This window comes from Lissotriton vulgaris, chromosome 7 (genome assembly GCF_964263255.1).
Source record: "Lissotriton vulgaris chromosome 7, aLisVul1.2, whole genome shotgun sequence".
NCBI lineage: Eukaryota > Metazoa > Chordata > Amphibia > Caudata > Salamandridae > Lissotriton > Lissotriton vulgaris.
The window spans coordinates 1,645,668,899-1,645,691,036 of record NC_141695.1 but is presented as its reverse complement, the minus strand read 5'-3'; the positions used below and the strand labels follow the sequence as shown (position 1 = coordinate 1,645,691,036).

The 22,138-nt window shown below is 45.8% G+C and overlaps 1 protein-coding gene across 1 annotated transcript in view; it reads left to right on the top strand.

The window, feature by feature from the left end:
• The window catches only part of KCNB1 (potassium voltage-gated channel subfamily B member 1), a 630,443-nt gene that overhangs the window by 1,216 nt on the left and 607,089 nt on the right, over window positions 1-22,138 (top strand). Inside the window, exon 2 of the mRNA XM_086932626.1 lies at window positions 1,064-1,744. Coding sequence (XP_086788752.1) covers window positions 1,163-1,744 — 582 coding nt within the window. The 5' untranslated portion in view covers window positions 1,064-1,162. The remainder of the gene's footprint in view (window positions 1-1,063; window positions 1,745-22,138) is intronic.

Here is a 22,138-nt window from a genome sequence, read left to right as displayed (position 1 = left end):
GCATATGGAATTGGCCACTCCACCCTTAACCACCCCCTTACATAGACCTTTAATGTAGAACATTACAAAACAACGCATTACATATTTGCATCACACCTATTTAACAGGTGGGAAACAAGAGATAGGGTGATTTGCGCAGAATCACACATTTTGTGCAGTCAAGTGCCGAAAATTTAACCCAAGTCCTCAGGTTGGCACCCAGGGGCGTAGATATCATTGGTGCAGCAGGTGCAGTGGCATCAGGACACAGAACCCATAGAACCCCTTAAATTGCTATGTTTTCTTACCCCACCTCGCAGTCAAATGGAATATTGTCCTTGCTTTCACAAAGGCCCGTGTCATCTTTCATTGAACCGTCACCTTTAGGTCACTAGATTTTAGGAAGAGGTGGGGAAGAGACGTGGGCACGTCATGCAAAACATCACCAGAAAGGAAGTGAAGACCTGTCTCTTTAGCTCCACGACCTAAAAATCCTTGCTAACGTATCAAAATATTTCCTAGTTTCTTGTGTACCCTCGCCTTCGCACTGTAGTCTAAAATTATTCTACTGAAAGTAGCGCCAAGACGCCTTTTGGCATTAGCGCGCTCTAAAAAACCATGAACATTAACCCCTCTCACTAACAGGGGCTCTGTGAGAGCCGCAACTGTTGCAGCTTCGCTGCAGAGGCCAGGGCGGTGGGTGCCTCGTTCCTACCCCTCTCAAGCGTGGTGGTCCCTTCCCACAGCCGCACCGAGAGCAGCCTGACAGGCAGCTGAAGGCAGCCGGGCAGAGAGTGAGCAATGCTGGCGGCATGTGGGCTGCAAATCCCTGCTTTCAGCACTGCTGGAGCGGACAGCAACCGGCGTGGCTCACACCCCAGCAGCTCCCTGGACAGGCCTCGGGGCCCTGAGCGGGCCGCCGCTGCGCCCTGAGCAGATTAAACAAGCTATTTCTTGGCCTGATTAATGGATAAAGCCCGGGACACGGTGTGAAGGGTTCTCGCGCTCATTTTGTAGGTCACCGGGGATGCCCGCCACGCCAGCAGCCATAATGACGCCTCCCTCTCTCCTTTTTACTTTGCAGCTTCCAGAATGAAAGGTGAAGGGGGCCGGATGGAGACCCGACCCTGAGTGACCGATGCGTGGTTCTTCGCAGCGTTTTTAAAGCCCCTCCATCAGCCTTATGTTGTCGACAGACATGCCTACGGGCATGAACAAGAATGTCTCGAGGTCAGCGACGTCCCTGCCCCCAGAGCCCATGGACATCATCCGCAGCAAGGCCTGCTCCCGGAGGGTCAGGCTCAACGTGGGCGGCCTGGCCCACGAGGTGCTCTGGCGGACCCTGGACCGACTGCCCCGGACGAGGCTGGGGAAACTCCGGGACTGCAACTCTCACGACTCCCTGATGGAGATCTGCGACGACTACAATTTGGAGGAGAACGAATATTTTTTTGACAGGCACCCGGGGGCTTTCACGTCGATTTTGAACTTTTACCGGACAGGGAAACTGCACATGATGGAGGAAATGTGCGCTCTGTCCTTCAGCCAAGAGCTGGACTTCTGGGGGATCGACGAGATATACCTGGAATCGTGTTGTCAGGCCCGGTACCACCAGAAGAAAGAGCAGATGAACGAGGAGCTGAAGAGGGAGGCCGAGACCATGCGCGAGCGGGAAGGGGAGGAGTTTGATAACACCTGCTGCGCCGAGAAGCGCAAGAAACTCTGGGACCTGCTGGAGAAACCCAACTCATCCGTGGCGGCCAAGGTAAGGCTTGAGCGTCTCAAAAGGGCGCCGCCGGCGCGTGCTCTGTGACCTCATGGCTCGCAGTCTGTGATTGCACAGAGTCTCAAGTAAGCGGCCAATGGTATCGATGGATACATCGAGAAAGGTGAACCAGGGTTGGTCCTAGAAGTTAGACTTGGTAGTGTGATCTACTGTAAACATCAGAATAGTAGAACTCTTCTACAAAGACTAGACAATTAATATAATTGGCATGACCAGTAAAAAAGTTGCATACGTTTTGATGTATTGGCTGAGGTTTGTCTGTTACTCGCTTGAGGTGAGGCTGCCTGAGAGAAAGTAACGGGCCAATGACATCGATGGAAGGATGTGAGTGTTGGAGAACCATGGTTGGACTTGGAAGTTAGACTTTTTTTTTAACTGTAGTGTGATCACATTTGCATATCTAAACAGCCTAATTCTTTCATGAGGACTAGAGAATATTATTGGTGTGACTAGTGGAGATGGAAACGTTTCACTGTGCAAAAGTTTGATGAGTTAACTTTGGTCTCTTACTTGCCTGAGATAGGCCTGCCTTCTGTTTTATGCAGTTGCTTTGTTTTGAAACTCGGTTTGAACTTACATTTTTGCTTCATGGTAAATCTCGAATATGGCATGTGATTGGTTTGTACAGGGCAAGCAGAATGTACCCCAATAGGCCAATCATTGGGCTTTGGTCATGTTGGTATCCAATTAATTGTTTCGATGTTTTTTTATTTTTGTTTCTGTTGTAGAGAACACATTGTTGGCTGATATGTGAAACGTAGGAATCCATGTCAACAGTTATTTTCTCTCAATATATGCACCACTTAAAGAAAAGCCAAATACTTTTTGGATATAGAATGTGATAGGAAGCACAATGCCAGTTTTACATATCTCTCATTCACTTCCACTGAAGCAATCTTCCCACTGCACTCTGGAAGAAATTGATGGAAAAAATGAAGATTGAAGTCTGTTGTTCGCCACTGTCGTGTCAAACCCTGAACAATGAAAGTGTTTTCTGCATTCATCCATTAAACTAGACCTACTAGGAGTAGTATACTCTTGAGCAGTACCAATAGTAGTAGCAATATTGTCAGTAGTAGCCATGGTAGGAACCTTATTAGTTGTAGTATTAGAATTACCAATAGTATTGGTAATAGTAGCAGTAAATACCAGTGGCGACAGGCACAGGCAAGCACGGTGGGGTGGGGCAAAGTGCGGCAAAGGGTAAAGCCGACAGACGACGGAATAGATGTTATTTATTTAATTATACCTCTTGAGTTGCCTCCCCATCCCACCGCACCCCTGCCCGCCATGTTTACTTGTGCTGGCTGCCGCTGGTAAATACGTAGATTTGTAGAGCGCAGCTTATCATCCGCGAGGATATTCAGGCGATGTCCATAGTCACAGGGAGATTAAGTGATTTGCTCAGAATCACATAATGTTGAGCCAACGCCGAGACTCGAACCTGGTTCCCCAACTCCGAAGTTGGCAGCTCTGGCCCTTACACCACACCCTCTCCCTTCCCCAGAAACAGGGGAGGAGGATGAAGTGTCGCAGTGGTAGATGAGCAATTGTAGCAGCCTCATTACTAATACTTTTGCCAATAGAAATGGTAGTAGTAGCAGTAGTAGTAGCAGTAGCAGGAGCACTGCATGAGGGAAGACTGTGTACAAGTAGTAGAAACACCAGCAGCGAATGCTGCAATACTAATACTCTTTTAGCAGTATTGGCAGTAGATGCAGTGCAGTATTGCTTGTAGAAGTAGTACAAGTGATTGAAGTATTATTACTGGAGTAGTACCAGTAACATCCATTTGACAATTCACTTGAGTAGTATTGGCCATTGGAACAGAATCAGAAGTAGTTTTAATTGTATTATTACTGGTTCATCAAAGCTATTAGTATTATGTCTATGTAGACCTGTCTCAGTCCCATACAAGCTGACAGCGGGACCCCACAAGGCTGACAGCGGGACCCACGCAAGGCTGACAGCGGGCGCCATGTAAGGCTTACAGCGAGCACCACACAAGGCTGACAGCGGGACCGCACATGGCTGACAGCGGACCACACAAGGCTGACAGTGGGACCGCACAAGGCTGACAGCGGAATGGCAAAAGGCTGACAGCGGGACCGCACAAGGCTGACAGCTGGACCACACAAGGCTGAAAGCTGGACTACACAAGGTTCACAGCGGGACCGCACAAGACTAACAGCGGGACTACACAAGCATGACAGCGGGACCACACACGTTTATAGCGGGACCACATGAGGCTGGCACTCAGCACCACACAAGGCTGGCAGTCGGCACTTCATGAGGCTGACAGTCAGCACCACACAAGGCTGATGCTCAGCACCACACAAGGTTGACAGTCAGCGCAACAAGAGGCTGACAGTCAGCCCCACACAAGGTTGACAGCTGGCACAACACAAGGCTGACAGCGGGACCACACAAGGCTGACAGGGGGACCACACAAGGTTGACAGCCGGCACTACACAAGGTGGACAGCTGGCACCACACAAGGCTGACAGCAGGACCACACAAGGCTGACAGTGGGACCACACATGTGTATAGCAAGACCACACAAGGCTGACAGTCAGCACCACACAAGGTTGACAGTGGGACCACACAAGCTGACCGCGGGACCATACAAGGCTGACAGTCAGTACCACACAAGGCTGGCAGGCAGCACCACACAAGGCTGACAGACAGCACCACACAAGGCTGATGCTCAGCATCACACAAGGCTGACAGTCAGCACCACTGGAGGCTGACAGTCAGCACCACACAAGGTTGACAGCTGGCATGACACAATGCTGACAGCGGGACCACACAAGGCTGACAGCGGGACTACACAAGGTTGACAGCGGTACCACACATGTGTATAGCAAGACCACACAAGGCTGACAGTCAGCACCACACAAGGTTGACAGTGGGACCACACAAGCTGACCGCGGGACCATACAAGGCTGACAGTCAGTACCACACAAGGCTGGCAGGCAGCACCACACAAGGCTGACAGTCAGCACCACACAAGGCTGATGCTCAGCATCACACAAGGCTGACAGTCAGCACCACTGGAGGCTGACAGTCAGCACCACACAAGGTTGACAGCTGGCATGACACAATGCTGACAGCCGGACCACACAAGGCTGACAGCGGGACTACACAAGGTTGACAGCGGTACCACACACATGTATAGCAGGACCAAGTGAGGCTGACAGTCAGCACCACACTAGGCTGATGCTCAGCACCACACAAGGCTGACAGTCAGCACCACAGGAGGCTGACAGTCAGCACCACACAAGGTTGACAACTGGCACGACACAAGGCTGACAGCAGGACCACACAAGGCTGACAGTCAACACCACACAAGGTTGACAGCGGGCACCACAAAAGGCTGACAGTCAGCACCACACAATGTTGACAGCGGGACCATGCAAGCTGACAGCGGGAGCACACAAGGCTGCCAGCGGGACCACACAAGCTGACAACAGGACAGGATCACACAAGCCTGACAGTGGCACAACACAAGCTGACTGTGGTACCACACAAGCCTGACAGTGGGCACCAGAGCACAGGCAAGCAGGATCGATCTTCTGCCCCAGACTCACTCACACGTGACAGCCGCACAGAAAACAACGCACATCAGGGCACCATAACATGTCTCTGAAAAAATATCAGTAAGGTTGATTTTCCTTCATCTGGATTCCAAGTGACCTCCTGGATATTGCTAGTGTCGCTCATGTCGTCAGTGTGAATACCCTAGTAGAGCGCATTCCCAGATGATGCCACCTCATCCTTTATTCCAATACGTTGGATATGTTTATCTACTTATTATATTATGTTGGTGTTCCTCACTCCCTCTTTAAAGTTTGCTCTTTGCAGCATTCATAATGAAAATTGAATATAATCTTAAATAAAACGTTTCATGTAGAACATGTAATAATAAGCATTATCCATGTTTGATAGACTATACGAGCTACATAAATCACATAAACATCCGATCCTGATTGGAGCTTGAAGTGGGAGGAGCTTCCTCCTCCACCCGCGTAGTCTGACTTAAATGGGAGATTTCACATTTCACAAAGTCAAAAGTCCCCTGATCTCCACAAGACTTCATTCTGCTTTGGCGCGACCCAATGGCTTACAGCCAGTTGTCCCGCACAACACGGATGGGACATTCAGTCACATGGAATGTGCTTCCCCCTGTCATTTAGAGTTCCATTAGGCCTGAGTAACAGCAGGAACAATCCATAGGTGTCACATCTTCTTTTCTCTGCTTCCGGAAGTGCCAAACTAGACTTCCTGCAGCGGGCCATAAGAGGTGCACAGGGACTGCTGGGGCATTCCTGCTACAGCACAGTACCTATTTTTGCCCTAGTATTTAAACTTTGTCAGCTTCTGGCAGAGTACCACAAAAAAAGTGAAAGTGTGATGTCAGAAGCTTTGTTACTTCGCACGCCCTTAGAGGGACCACTTAAATGCTTCCTTGCATCAATAGGCACCACTTTCACAATTCTCCATCTTTATAAAAAAACATCTTTACTAGATAACCAGAAGACAGGCAAACAGAACACATCTGGACAGGAGCATCCCCCCTCATTCATGGGTGGTTTATCCCAGGAACCCACTTAATGAAGGTGCTCCCCATTCTACGCTTTAGATGCTTCTACCGTATCCCCGCATCCTTTGGCTAGTAGGTAGTGGTAACCTTATGGGACTTTAGCTTTCAGGACCTCACAGACCCTTTCTTAGCATGTAAGTGTTGGTTGTGATGATTGGTTCACACGGGAGACTTGTCCTGCCTGGTCTCATGTACTGCTCTGTGTTGAACACATTTTATAGCCCAGTCAATGACATCACTTCCTGAAATTCTTGGCCTTCGGGCGGTTTCACATATTTTTTGGGAAGCGACTACTAGGTAGGTCATCTCTTCAGTAATTGATGGTTACATTTTCTAAGATATGCTGAAATTTGATATTCTTCTGAAATAATACAACTACTAGTGTATACATGCACCCATGACTCTTGACACTAGTCAATAAATGACAAAACCCCCAATGGACGTGTATAAAAATGTACAATGCCAGGGACAAACATGCAATTTAAATATGTATGCAACCAATGGAGATGTGCTGGTAAACATTTAGGACTAAGTGATGCGTGTCTGGAGTATGAAATGACACATTTGTAAGAGTGAACAAGACTAAGGAATGTAGTTCTAGATGGGTACACGTGCCCTTGATTGGTATATTTGGGTGTGACACCAAAAGATAAGTGTGTTATTGGTCAGGGGAGCAGCAAACACATGTGTAAATGGGCAGGCATACAGTGGGTATGTTGCTTTGTGGAGAAGGGGTAATGTAGATATACTGTTGGCGTATAAATCGCAAAGACCACATCTCAGTAGGCACAAGACAGATTCCATTTGACTACGTTTACAGAATACAAATAGCAGGTACATACATACTTAAACATGCATATATGTATACATTGGTTTAGGAGACATAGCAACATGATGCACGTTCAATACTGTGCCATTTATGTGGATGAACCCTGGTAAGCACTAAAACTTGCAGAAGGTAGGATGACATGCTCTTGTGACCTATCCACTGATTAATCTAATTAAGAAACCTATATTTTCTCTTTTACTACATATTATTAGTGTTGTTGGTTAAAATGATGACTGTATTCAGTAGCATATGCCTTGCTGATGTTTACATGTGGACCATTGGAAAAAAATGTGAGCATGTCTTCAAATATGTATTGCTTCACAATTTGTGTGGAAAGCATTTATTCACACATTTATGGCTGCAAGGCAAAGTTCAAACTATTGCTGAAGCTACCCAAGTAAATCGACCTGTTATACACGCTTCTATGACACAACTACGCTTTCCTATCCCACTCGTTCCTTAACAACGCAGGCGGAACAACAAATGTATCTGAACTACACATTCCATTTACAACTCAAGCCGTTACAACGACTTGCCTTGGGGTGGCGCTGGACTTTGGAATAGTATAATTTACTATTCCAACTCCAGTCACTGCAACAGTAGGGAAAGTGTTGGACTTTAACCACATCGCTGCAGCGGCTATTCCGCCGCAGCGCTAAGTGGGCGTGGCGGCCGCTCGGCGGCCACATGCTGATGCCGGAACCGCTCCGTCATCAGCCGCGGTTGGGCTGTGCTCATGACGGAGCGGTTCCGTCATGGCCCCGCCCGCTCAACAGAACGCGCCGCGCAGGCGCAAAATCAGCGCCGCGCAGGCGCGGCGACAGGGCCATGACGGAACCGCTCCATCATCAGCACAGCGCCACCGCAGCTGATGACGGAGCGGTTCCGTCATCAGCATAGAAAGGGTTAAAGTCCAACGCTGCTCTACCTAACGTATGTCGTTGTAATGGCTTGCGTTGTAAATGGAATGCGTGGTTCAGAAGCATTTGTTGCTTCACCCACGTTGCAAAGGCAACACGTTGTTCGGCGGTCGGTCGTGGTGTTTGCTGTTTCCCGTTCTACACTGACAAAGCTACTTAATGAGACTGTAACTCACTGAACCATGTGCGGTGGTGCTGGGTAAATACATGTGTGCGTAACCCCCAGACAAGGAAAGAAACCATCGCATACACCGGATATGCAGATGCACCGGAAGTAATAGGCTGTGTATTGTCCTTGGTAATAATGCCCCGGAAGTAATATGCTGTGTATTATCCTTGGTAATAATGCACCAGAAGTAATAGGCTGTGTATTGTCCTTGGTAATGATGCACCGGAAGTAATAGGCTGTGTATTGTCCTTGGTAATGATGCACCGGAAGTAATAGGCTGTGTATTGTCCTTGGTAATGATGCACCGGAAGTAATAGGCTGTGTATTGTCCTTGGTAATAATGCCCCGGAAGTAATATGCTGTGTATTGTCCTTGGTAATAATGCACCGGAAGTAATATGCTGTGTATTGTCATTGGTAATAGAGGGGCATCATGACCTAAGGCCCCCTCTCATGCTCATCAGTGAAGTTAAGCAGCGCCTTCGTTTGTTGCACCCAAATCATTTGCCTGTATATGGCTACCTTTTTTTAAAATAATGAATTTAATATTGTAGTATTTATTGTGTAGTGTTAGGATGTATAACCGCTTTTATGACATGCTGTCGAATAAAGCTTTGAAATTTGAATTTGCCTACCTATGTATATATTATTGTTGCCACTGAGGCTCCGAAACATAACTGTAACCCAACCAAAAAGAGGAGTTTCTTTTAGTAGGGCGGGGTATCTTGCCACTGCCAACGTGACGTGTGCTCCAAGACAGCAGGCATCTGCCCTCATTTGGCTGTCTTTCCTATATTTTGATGTCACAACTTAATCCATAAACTTAATTAAAAAAAAAATAGGCTATTCAGACGCTTATTGGAGGTATTTTACAAAAAAAAGCATTGAATTTTAATTCCCCTGCCTTCACTCTGTCTCTTTTGGTGTCTCTCTCTCCCTCATTCGTGTCTCTTCTTTATCTATTTTTTTTCTCTCCGTCTCCTTTTCTCTGACTTTGGCTGTCTCCGTGTCCCTCCCATGTGTTCGAGACCTCTCTCTTACTCCATTTTTCCCTCCCTTCATCTTTTAGTTTTGGTGCATTTTCTAAAGCCAGTTGGGCTTCTGCGGCTCATATTTCTCCCCCGCGCTCACGCTCGCGCTCTGCTGCTGTGAGTGTTAGTTATGGGGCCTCCCCGATCATCTGTCTAACCAGCTCTCTTATTCAGCGAGCAAGCCTTTCGGGAATTCCCGGCATGCTGTGCATTGTGCTTAAGCGTGTGCATGGAAGCATGCCGCAGCTTTTAGCTGTCAGAGGCATCAGTGCAGCTGACAAAAGCCACGTGACAGTGAGAAGTGCATGATATTTGTGCACACCACGAAACAGAGATATGTGCAGCATATGGTGCACTGAGAGTAGGTCAGCTGACCACAGTATTGACTGTCTTCTGTGATCACAAAAGTATTTGCCTTGGTAGAAGAATAGAAGGGCAGCAAAACCATAACAGCAGATTGGCATGAATATTGTTATGCTTGTTTTCAGCTCGTGTTGACTGTTGCCATGGTCTTTGGCAGCGGCAGCTACCATCTACGGGGAGGATGGGCGCGAGCGTGCGCAAAACGAAACAAATACAAATTACCTGAACGCGGCGCCCTCCGATGCTGCCCTCTTCTCACTACCGGAACTGGATGCAGCAACTCGCTTGATCAATCATGGTGCTGCTCTCATGCATGAGCAGTGCCCTGATTGGTGGGAGTGGCCTCACTGGTGCTAAACCGCGCTCCGGAGGCTGCACTTGCTCTAACTCAGCTGTCTTAACTCCTGAAACACTGTGCGAATTCCGCCACGGTACAGGAGTTTCAATCAATGGGCGGGGCTGCTTCTGCCAACGGACGTGCGCAGCACTAGCGAGGTAGTGCTCGCGACGGCAACGGCCGACGCGAGCACGGAACGGGTTAATACAGCTGGGTTAGAGATGTTTAAAGTGCTCATGTGTGGCTGGCTGCCGCAAGACAGTTGGCCAAAAAGACATAAGTACTTTAAACAAGTGCATAGACAGCCCAACGTACTCCCTGCTGCTGTCATTCAGCAGTGGCTCCAATCCCGTCCTGACACTCTGTTTGGGACGGGGATGAGAAATAAAATGGTAACAAATGGTAAATGGTACCGAATTGCCATTTTCTTTTCCTGGGTTTTGAGAGGATTTTAACTGGGGTGACGCTCCTCCTCTCCAGCGGAGGGGCTGCCCCTGGTCTTTGTATATAGAAGGAGGGTAGTTCTGATGTTGGTGGAAACTGACACATCTTTAGTGTCTGGGGCTCGAAAAGCCAGCATTCACCTAGTTAATTGCTTGGTTAATGGTAAAATGTGAGGTAACGGGCTTACCAAGAATGTTTGTCTTTTTCACGCAATTTGTATTGGGTGGTAAATACAGAGAATAAAGCAGCCGCGGTCGGCAGTAGGAGTTTCTGAAGGCCGGTGACGTGGGGAGGGGGAGGGGCAGGGTGGGGGGTAGTAATGTACGGATTATGGAGTTTAACAGGTAAGCAAACATGTAAATAAATAAAACGAATCTCGTTGCGACACTGCATCACCAAATGCAATGCAGTGCGCGCAACAAAATTCGTTTTATTTATTGATATGTTTACTTACCTGGGGAGCTCCGTAATCCATACATTACTACCCCCCACCCTGCCCCTCCCACTCCCCACATCACCGCCCTACAGAAACTCCTACTGCCGACCGCGGCTGGAATAAAGCACCTGCTGCTATAAATTTTACGGCTAATGCAATTCACAGAAGAGTTCTGTGGCGATATTTAGGGACAAGGCTAAAGTCTGCAAAACTTTAAAAGGTCATGGAATGGCATGGGGGCTTACAATATGCTTTTAATGTAAGGCAGACGGTATTTTATTCCATACATTGTCACATCATCACCCTCAAACAACCCACTTAATCATTGGGGGTCATGCTCTTACATTCGCCAGATATAGTATTTTTGCAAAATGAAAACATAAAAGTATAAGCTATAGTGCTAAATTAAACAGACGAAAATGCAATTTGTAATTTGTTGCAAAAAACATTCGAATCAGATCAAAGTAAAACAGATTTAAAATGCTGCGTTTTAGGATGTGTAGAAACTTTCAGATTTGATCTTTTCTGTAAAAGCCTATAACATGCGAAAATAAACGTGTTACCATATATATATCTTCTTTCTGTCGCATCGTGATTCATTTTTAAATAAACAATTTCGAACAAGAAAAAGCCAGTTCACATTTTCGCTATTTGAACTGCAGCTGTAATTATGCTGTGTGATCTGCCTTCATCTTGGCTGCTGGCTCTGGCAACAGGCATTATGATGTCACACTAACCTGTAACAAACTTTTACAGTTGAACAGCTACGTAATTGCTTTATTAAAGAGGACTAGAGATGTCACTACTCAAACGTAATAAGGAAATTATTTCAACGTCCTGTGGAAAAGCATGAACTCATGTTATACATCATTCATTGACCCTCATTGGCTTCTATGTTTTGCTGGGTTCTGCACTCACTCCCATGCCGATTGGACCATTCTTTAGACTGCAAGGCACAGACAGCCTCAGCATTCTGATGACATCTCGTTCTCCTTAACATTCCTTACATGCTGGAAATCCTAGAAACAAACCCCACAGCTCACTTATCTATGCTAGATCAAATTATTATGCATAGTATCTAATATGAAATGAAATAATGGTTAAATTCTCCATACCATTTTTTAAAATTATTAGAACATTGGAATGTTGAGCGCTCCATTGAAGACAGTGGAGTGCTCTGGGCTAGAAGACCAGCGAATCAACATTCTAATGTTTTTACACACCTGTTGCTGTAAACAAAGGCCTCACAGAGGGCTCCGTGAGACCTTTGTTTTACAAATTAGAGCATTCTGCCCTCTAGGGGCGGACATTTCTAATAGCCTTAGAGCCCTCCATAGTGGGCTCTACCGGCCATTAACCACTTGGATGCTAGGCATTTTCCCGCTGTGTGCTGGAAAATGCCATTTTAGTGGCACCATGACGAGCTCAGCTCGTCATCAGCACACGACCCCCGTGGGTGATGACGAGCTGAGCTCGTCATCAGCATCGAAGGGGTTAAAGATCAGCCCCCTTATTAAAGGTCCTCACCTTCAGCTCGGGCCTTTAACTCTGTAGTGGACCTTTAATGGCCGGTAGAGCCAGCTACATCGGGCTCTAAGCCTATATTAGTATGCTTTTATTGAATATGGCTTGATGATTTTGCTTCACAATGTACAGGATGGCATGATACTTCCAAAAGGAAATTGCAGCTTCAAATACACAAGTGTACGAGGGCAAACATATATGCATGTTGGAGTGGAAGAAGGCACTAGCGGAAACTGCAGTGTAGGAGGTGGTGGAGGCAGTGGCGACTACTCCGGTAAGGCGCGTCGCCACACTGCTCGAAGCAGCAAAAGAAAGGAAAAAATAAAATGATAATAACTAATGGTTTTATCATTTTATTTTGTCCTCCTGCTGCGGAAGCTTGCGTGAAGAGATGGAGGGGGGCTGAAGAGAACAGGAGGAGTGGTGCAACCCTCCTAAGTGCGCAATGACTGTTTGATCGTCCCTCTCGGGCCGCCCAAAAGAGTCATGCGCACTGTCCCTGTTCTCCATGCAGGCTGCATTACAGCCTGCATGGAGAACATTACCACCAGTACAGCCCCTGGCTTAGCGCCGTACCACGACACTCAGACCAATCACAACACTGCATTGCAGCGTTGTGATTGGCTTTCTGCTTTTCACAAGAAGCCAGGAAGAGGACGCAAGCGAGGCGGCTGGCCAGCCGGGCGGCAAGCAGGTAAGTCATTTTTTTAAGTGAACCCTGATTACGATAGCGGACAGACTTCTGTCCGTCCGCCATTGTCCCGGGGATGGGGACCGCCCGCCAACTGTACTCATGAAATAAATTCTGTAACATCCCGGAAAAAAATAAAGAATTTATTAGGAGCCCTCATACATGGCCTATCATTATGAGGTTGCGTGGGGGATCACTGACAGAATATCAGAACCAAAATTATCTTGTGGACCGAATATCACGTCAAAAATACCAAGGACCAAAATATCATGAATGTAGGTACAAATAGGTAAGTATAGATTCAATATTCTTAACTCCAGATCTACATACCTTAAAGATATATATATCATCAAGGAACATCTATGTGGAGTTAAATATAGTAAAACTTTACTTACCTATAGAAACTTGCCTTCATAATATTTTTATTCTCGATATTATTGACATGCTATTTTGTCATGCGATATTTTTGGTTCCCATGTTCTGTGGAAACACCCCAGTTGGAGTTTTGACACCTGCTCCCAACTGTAAGGTAAGTTGGAAAAGGTGCTTCCCTGCATGAAGGTAGTGATGTGTCAATATAATAATAATAATAATAAAACATTTATTGAGCGCATGGCTGCACAACTGTGTATCCCCGCGCTAATTGCTGAAGAATCTCAACCGAGAATCAAGTCAAAGAGAGAAAGCATGACAGAGTTATTGAGGGAACAGGTGGGTTTTCAAGTTCGCTCTGAACAGAGTTTCCGATGGTTCCATTCTTAAATGAATAGGAAGAGCGTTCCAGTGTTTCACTCCTAGATAACGAAAGGAGCGACCACCGATTTTTGCTTTGTGGATGCGGGGGAGTTTGAAAAGGGACATTCCTGAGGACCTCAGGTGATGGGTAGGGCGGTGTATGGTCATGAGGCTCCTTAAGTAGGTGGGACCCTTGTTGTGGGCTATCCTATGGGCACAGCAGAGGCTCTTGAATTTTATTCTCTCCTTTACTGGGAGCCAGTGCAGTTTGGATAATGCAGTTTTGGCAGAAGTTCTTTTGGGAAGGCCTAATACCAAACGGGCTGCTGCATTTTGTACACATTGCAGCTGGTGTAGATGTTTTTGATTGATGCCTAGTAGGAGGGCATTCCCGTAGTCCAGGTGCGGTGTAATAAGAGCATGCACGATGGTTTTCCTGGCTTTGATAGGTATCAGGTCAATGATTTTTCTGAGAATTCTTAATGTGCCGATGCATTTTCCAATGATCTTGTTAACTTGGGATTTACCTGATAGATCCGAGTCGATCATGATCCCAAGGTTCTTGACTTTCTCGACAGGTCGAGGGCATTCGCCGAGAGATGTGGGCCACCACGCTTGAGACCATAGGGAGGTTTTATTCCCTATCACTAGCACCTCAGTCTTATCTCCATTAAGACGAAGGCAGTTACTGTCCATCCACACGGCCACAGCAGCCATGCACTCCGAGAAGTTTGAGGCGTACTCCTCGGTATTAGGAGTGAGCCTAAACATCAGCTGAGTGTCATCGGCGTAGCTAACAATGCCAACCCCAAAATTCTCTATGATCTGAGCCAGGGGTTCCATATAGATGTTGAACAATGTAGGGCTCAAACTAGAGCCCTGTGGAACCCCATGGCTAACGGTCCGCGATGATGATTTGAAGGGCGGGCAATGAAGCTGGAAAGTTCTGTTGGTAAGGAAAGATTTAATCCATGCCAATGCACAGTCCTTTACTCCGATATCTGAAAGACGGGACAGCAGCGTGGCATGTAGCACAGTATCGAAATATTGAGGAAGTCTGCCAAAAAGGCGTATGAAAGTAAATGTACAGAAATTTATATAGCACAAATCACCGAGCGGTTTCTAAGCGCTTGCTTAGGGAACCTGTCCTGGTATTCCCCTGTGAGATAACCCCGGCAGGGTATCCACAAGGTGAAAGCCAGGCATCCCGCTGCAAGGGGCTGTTGTGGAGATTAAGCAAGCAATTGCCCAGAGTCGCAGAGTGTGAACCCGTGAATCGAGCAGGCACCGGAGCGAGAATTGTCGAGTCCATGGACATTTTAGGACTCAAGACCCCGCCGAGCCGGGAATTGAACCCTGGTCCCGGGCTGACCTCTGCTTCCAGGTCTGCCTCCTCTAACCAGTGAGCCACACTTCTCCATACCAGAGGTACAAAAAATGCCAAAATATATTGAAACAAAATATAATTCATAAACATTGAATACAAGCATATGTCAACCTCCCTTTGTACAATAAGGATTGACCTGTCGTTGTTGGCGCTATTGATATCTATGGTGGCTTACTTTGGAGCAGACGGCATAACACAGTGAACAATACACTGGGATGCTGTGTGTCACCTAAAATTACATTAATTTCACCAAAGATTTAATTCAGAAAATATATATTTTAGTTATTATTGGTATAGGCAAAAAACCTACACAGTGATAGGAATCCCCGGCTTTTTCCACGTCTCTCTTGCTGTGAAGCTTGGCATTTTGAGATACCGTGACGGCCTCATTTTGGCTGTTGATTCCTTGATCACCCACACAATATTTTATTTGAAGTGACGCGGTTAGGACCGTCCTCTTACCTTGTTGTGGCCCACGGCGCGATGCTTTATGTAAACTCCATTGGACAACATTATTTAGGCTTATAACAGCCCTGTGTTGATGCTTGCCCAATCCGCGGGCTCCTCGTTATACTCTTAGCAGATTCCTTTGACAACAAGGAACCTATACTCTTGGCTAATATTTAATTGTAATATCTACCATTTTGGATGTGACCCCTTTTTATACATCATTTCAGTCATCTGCGTCTTAGCATTGGACATACCCGTTATCTTGGATTAGCAGATCCTTTTACCTCTTCATGGGTATGATGAAGTTGGTGTACATATTTTATATTGAATAACCTGACGGGGAACGACTTATAGGCTACGGATTCGGTTACTCACTGGCTTCCTTCTGGATGAGATTGATCCATATCATTTCTCAGTGCCCTGAAGAAGTCCTGTATAAGGACGAAATGAGTTGGCCGTATCAGTGTGAAAAAGACTCTATCATTGTGAAAAATCATGTCTTTGACTTCGTTTTAAAACTACTGAAATTGGAATAAAAAGAAAAAAAACTTTTTTGAAGAACATCAGTATTGGATACAGACTATATAATTGCTCTAGTTGTATGGAAATTGATGTGTGGTGCACCTGTGCTTATCTGGTAAATTGTTAAGTTCCTACAGGGACTTGCATTGTGACGGTGGGTTTGTTTCAGTGTGCACACAGACCCCAGTAAGTTTAAAGGGGTTAGTATTGGCAGAGGGATAGCATTTCAGGTGCTGTTGATCAGAGGGTTCCACTGTCAGACTCGTTTGTTCGCGATGGCATATCACAGTGAACAATACCCTGGGATGCTGTTTGTCACCTAAAATTACATTAATTGCACCAAATATTTCATTCAGAAAATATATATTTTAGGTATTATTGGTATACGCAAAAAAACCTACACAGTGATAGGAATCATTTAAGTTAGTGGAAGGTGAGCAAATATTTCGTAAAGTGTCCTAACCTTGTACCCACACGGTCATAATATGTACACCCAAATAAAATGTAATTTAATCTGGCGTAATCTTGTGTAACTTCCAGCATTCCGCATTGATTGTTCCATGAAATGCCTGAGATTATTGCATTACATCATGTCATTTCCTGCAATGCACCACTTGTTTGCATCACTAACTTTCTTTTATGTTATTAGTTAATCGTCATAAACCAGATTGTGGACCATCACAGGATTGTCATTGACATGATTTTGTTTTGATTCTTAGAAACCAATTTCTGCTTTTGTTTTTGCACTGTTGATAATAAAAAACGACATGTACTCGATTAAGTGATAGAAGAATGAGAGGCCAAAAATATCCATATTCCACGTCTGACTGCCCCGAATGATGTTATGTTAGTGACCCCAGATGTGCAGATTGGTATCACTGCAATTCCCACTTAAGCTTTACACCCTAATTGCAAACAATTTGCTAGTTCCAAAAGAAGAATTAGAATAAGTGTGTAGTTACAACCGGGAAGGTCACCAAAACCCCTTATTTTCAGATACTGCAGAAGGGATTTCTTGAGGCCTTTGCGGGGTGACCCAAAAACTCTGCCGTGCTACGTGGAGTCCCGCAAGCAGCAGAGTGCATTAGGTCACTCCATTCGTGCTGATTTTTAGCACCAGATGTTTGTCCCATGCTAAAAAATCAGCATGGACTGTGCCATGTGCAGTGCAAGAGGGCACTGCTTCTTTCTGCTGCTCGAGTAGATGTTCTACTCGAGCAGCAGCTTCCTCAACGTGAACAGAAGGTTTCTTAAGGCGAGCCGTCGCTGCCATCCCAACTGCCCGTTTGAGAAATGTCGCCGGTATGTTGTCTGGCGTGAGATTTTCCTTACTCGTGCTTGTCAACAATATTGTCAACATCTGCCCTTGTATTCACGGCAGAGACCCTGCGAAAGGCCATGGACCAAGGTAAGAAGGCCGTCGTGATCTTACTTGATCTGTCGGCGGCCTTCGACACGGTCTCGCACACCATCCTGATTGACCGTCTATTTTACTCAGGGATAAGAGAGGTAGCGTTGACATGGTTCAAAAATGTTCTTGGCCAGAGGCGCCAAATCACTGTATTGGGGGAATTCAGATCTGAGGAAAAATGTATCAGATCAGGAGTCCCTCGGGGCTGCAGTCTGAGCCCTGTACTTTTCAAACCTCTACATGGTCCCACTGATTAAGCTCATATCTTCCTACCAGATCAGAACAATATCATACGCGGATGATACACAGCTCATCCTGGTGCTGGACAGAGAGCTGCCTGGAGCTGAAGAAAACCTCAAAAACTGCCTCACTGCTATCTTCGAGTGGATGAAGTGCAACTACCTTAAATGTAATTCTGGGAAAACCGAAATCCTGCCTTTCGGTCCCCAGAATCTGTTCTCGCCCAAACAGTGGTGGCCTGAAGACGCCGAAGCCGCCCCTAACACCATCTTCTCTGTCCGCAACCTAGGCATTAAGTTTGATGACGCTTTGTCATTTAAGCAACAAGCAGTGGCCGTGGCTGGTACCTGTTTTCACGTCATCAGAACCCTCAGAAAGTTTTTTGACCTCCTCCCTCTCCCAGCAAGAAAAACGGTAGCGGAGGCACTCATAACATCCAGACTGGACTACTGCAACAGCCTGTACGCAGGAGCAAATAAATCCGTGCTCCACAGACTGCAGATGGTCCAGCATGCAACTGCCGCCTGGTTCTTGGCTGGCCTAGGAAGTCATCTGCTTCGGCTGCACTCAACGCCCTCCATTGGTTACCAATACATAAGCGCATTTTATTCAAAATCATGGTTATCACTTTTAGAGCCTTTCATTTACAGGGGCCCAGGTATTTGTCGAATGGCTTCAGACGCTATCTGCCTGCACGTAGCCTAAAGTCCTCCAATCAAAACCTACTAGTGACACCTAAATTCAGGCTCACCAACAAGGGTGGGAAATCCCTGGCTGTCATCGGTTCCAGGGCATGGAACAAACTGCCTCTACAGCTTCGGCAAATTGCAACAGAAAGGCCCTTCAGGAAAGCCCTGAAGACCTGGGTTTTTTCCCTTACAGACACCACCTGTAAAACCCTAGTATAAAGTGTACAGGACCCCCCCCGAACGATATCAGTTAGCCAACTTGTTCCACCTAGGTTGGCATCAAGCGCCAAGATGCTCCTTGGAGTGATAGCTGCGCTATATAAATGTATCTTCCATTCTATTCCATTCCAGTGAAGAAAAATCTCAGTCGAGGGGATATTTTTTTAACTCCACTCTCTACGTAGAGTGGAAAAAGCTTTGCAAACTCTGCAAGCAGAGCGGAAATTCACACCCAGGCCTAGATATCTTCATGTGAAGAAACATGGTTCACACGTTCACATTTTCCACAAAACAATCAAATTGTCCATCTGTGGGTAATCCTCAGGAACGCAACTAGAAGAAATACAAATATGCTTGGGTAGCTCTGGTTTTTGTAGATTTTCCAACACAATCACCCTCGTTTTGATTGGGCCAGCACAATTTGGACTGGGTACAGACAGTGTTTACTCAGATCATGGAATTCTGAGTTTGCAGCAACGCTGCACAACCACCATTTTCCACAGGATCATTTTATCTTGGAAAAGTTGCTTAGGGAAGCTGCTCAAGTAGGGGAACGGAAAATTTGCGGAATTAGTGCATGAGCATTCTGATTCTGCATGCTATAATTCTGGGCAATAAGTTTGCCTTGAGGAAGTAAACGTAAGGTATGGTCACTGACTTTCTACAGGGGGAGATTACCCCATAGTAAAAGCCGACCACTCACGATATCGGATTCTGTGAGATTTTGTGCATCGCTTAAATTGCATAGAAGCGTGTAAATCTTCATCCGCCATACACTTTAATTTGTGGTGTATAAGTGTAATACATTTTAAAGGGTTGGAACATTGTGAACTTTCCTTTTACTACTATCATTTTCAGACAAAAATCTATATGTGTCACATTTTTGTAGTTTTTGTGCTCGCAGCAAAGTCATAGCATGCTTTCAGAAATGATAAACTATCAACCACACTGTGCTGGAGAATTTAGTGATCATGGTCATATTTTATGCTGGTGCTTCTGATGAACAGAATTGTGTAGCTTGACAGGCATTGCCCTGACAATCTTCTTTAGCAGTGTTTGAACTTCCTATCATCACAAGGGGGAAATAGCTTCCTAACATTTAAGCATCCTTCAGCACTGTGCATTTGATCCACCCCGTTGTCTGAGAACAATCCGGGTAAGGGGATATTGCTAGTTTGGCCTTTTGCGTCTATATAAGTAACCAAACTAATTCCCTTGATTGGCACAGGGACTGTACAAGTTGTCTATGTTTACACCAAAGTCAATTTCATAGGAGTAATTTAAGACTTTGACAATGCCAGCTTATGCAAATGAAACATAATCTTCTTAAATGCCTGAAATGCTGGCCAAAAGCAACTTTGGGATACCCTATCCACCTGAAGAAACTGAACACCGTTATCAAGAGCGGCTTTCAGCCAGCCCTGTCGCGGGTGTTGACTGACGCCTCTTCAGTGGCGGCTGTTCCCAGGGGCCGCAGATAATTCTGTTTTTCGACATGTTCATTAAGAAGACAAGCAAATTAGGGATTAATACCTCTGCTAAATACAGCGACTAGTGAACACATGTGTACTTGTTGATTAATTGAACGATGATCTGTAGAGCTTTACATGTAAGGGAGAATTTCCATCATTAGGAAGGTGTGAACCGCTTCTGATCTGTGACCGTCAATGTGATTCAGGAAAACTACTCCTTCAACATTATTTATGATCTCAACACTGAACCTCATTGTTCAAGAATGATTAACATAAAAATGGAGGTCAGAAATTGTACCAATATATGATAATGCCTGGTGCCTTAGAACACCTATTTATTTTTTAACATCCATTTATCAGTTTTTGCAAAGCACCACACATAATGTGTCCTTATGGACTCTTACCTACTGATGGTCATAATACTGAGTGTGCAATGAGATAGTTGTGTGCAGTTAGAATCCAACACAGTGAGAGTTGTGTTCCTATATTCAGTAGATGTGGCCTAACGGCTTGAGTGGTCGACCTCAAAGCTGGGGAATTGGGTTCGAGTCTTCGGAGAGACGCTCAACATCCTGTGATTCTGGGCAAATCACTTAATCTCCCTGTGCCTAACAAATTAAATGTGTCCATCTGTAACACAACTGGTGCTCATGTAAAGGGCTCTGATGCCTTCGGGTTTAGATTGTGCAACAGACAACTCCCGAAAAAAACAAAATGCTGAGTTCTTTCCCTGGGCGTCATTCAGGGTAGCCATGTATATTACTTGCTAACCTTGCATGTCTTTTGGTAGGCGGCACTTCCCTTGCTCTCCCTGGTCTCAAGGGCATTAATGCAGCAGTAGGAACTTGCAAACCTGTCCCTAGGATTCCTGTATTCATCCTATTCTTTCTGTTACTATACTTTCTCTTTCACCAACAAATCATCAGTTGTTGAAGGTCTCAGGTACTTATTAATGCCATTGAAAGCGGAAAGATCTAAGTTGGTGTCACATCTCTTCCACTATCCCTGACAAACAACAAATTGATGGAAGGAATGGCTGAATTAATCTCAGCCACTAGCAATCATCCAGGGCCTCATTCCAGACCATTGTTTAAGTGGGACATTTATGTCCAGATGTGGACCGATTGCTTGCTGTGCCACAGAACTCAAGCTATAATTCACTGACGAGGCCAAAGTGGTCCGAAACCAGTCTGGCTTGTTTCTATTTCTGTATGGGACCTAGCCAGGCAGCCCAGGCTTGACTATACTGATTGGAGTGGGACCAACCCTGATTTTATATTGTCGGTTTCTCGTGGCAGAGTGCCCAGAAACATAGGGGCATATTATCAAGGGCAATATCACCACTTTTGTGGCACTTTTTTGCCGAAAAAGCAGCGATATTTTTATCGCCCTATTAACAAGCCTGCGCTAACAGGCGTTAGTGCAGGATTACAGGCGTTAGCTGTCGTTTTTTTCTCCACTTTGCATGTCAGCGATATATATCGCTAATGACATGCAAAGTAGGCGTTCCTGACTAACACGTCATGGAATCACTCACAGACACAACTTCGCTCTATTATCAACGCCGCCCCAGAACCAGGAAGGGATTGAAAAAGCTGCGCTAACCGCGGTTATCGCAGGTATTGAACGTCTGATTTTGAATCGACTTAGCTATACTGATAATGGGAAGTGGATTGACTGGTCATGTCCACACTCCCCTATCAGCAATCTTCTCCATAGCGCTGTGAAATCATCGCTGGATTTCACACGCTATTTCTGTTTCTCGCCGTCTATCGCTGGAATTGCATTGCCTGTTAGCAAAGCATTGATAATACGCCGCTAACACGGCGATGTAATTCAGCGATAGACGGCGATAAACAGAAACGCGCTAAGTGAGCGTAGCGATGTTTATCGCTATTCTTT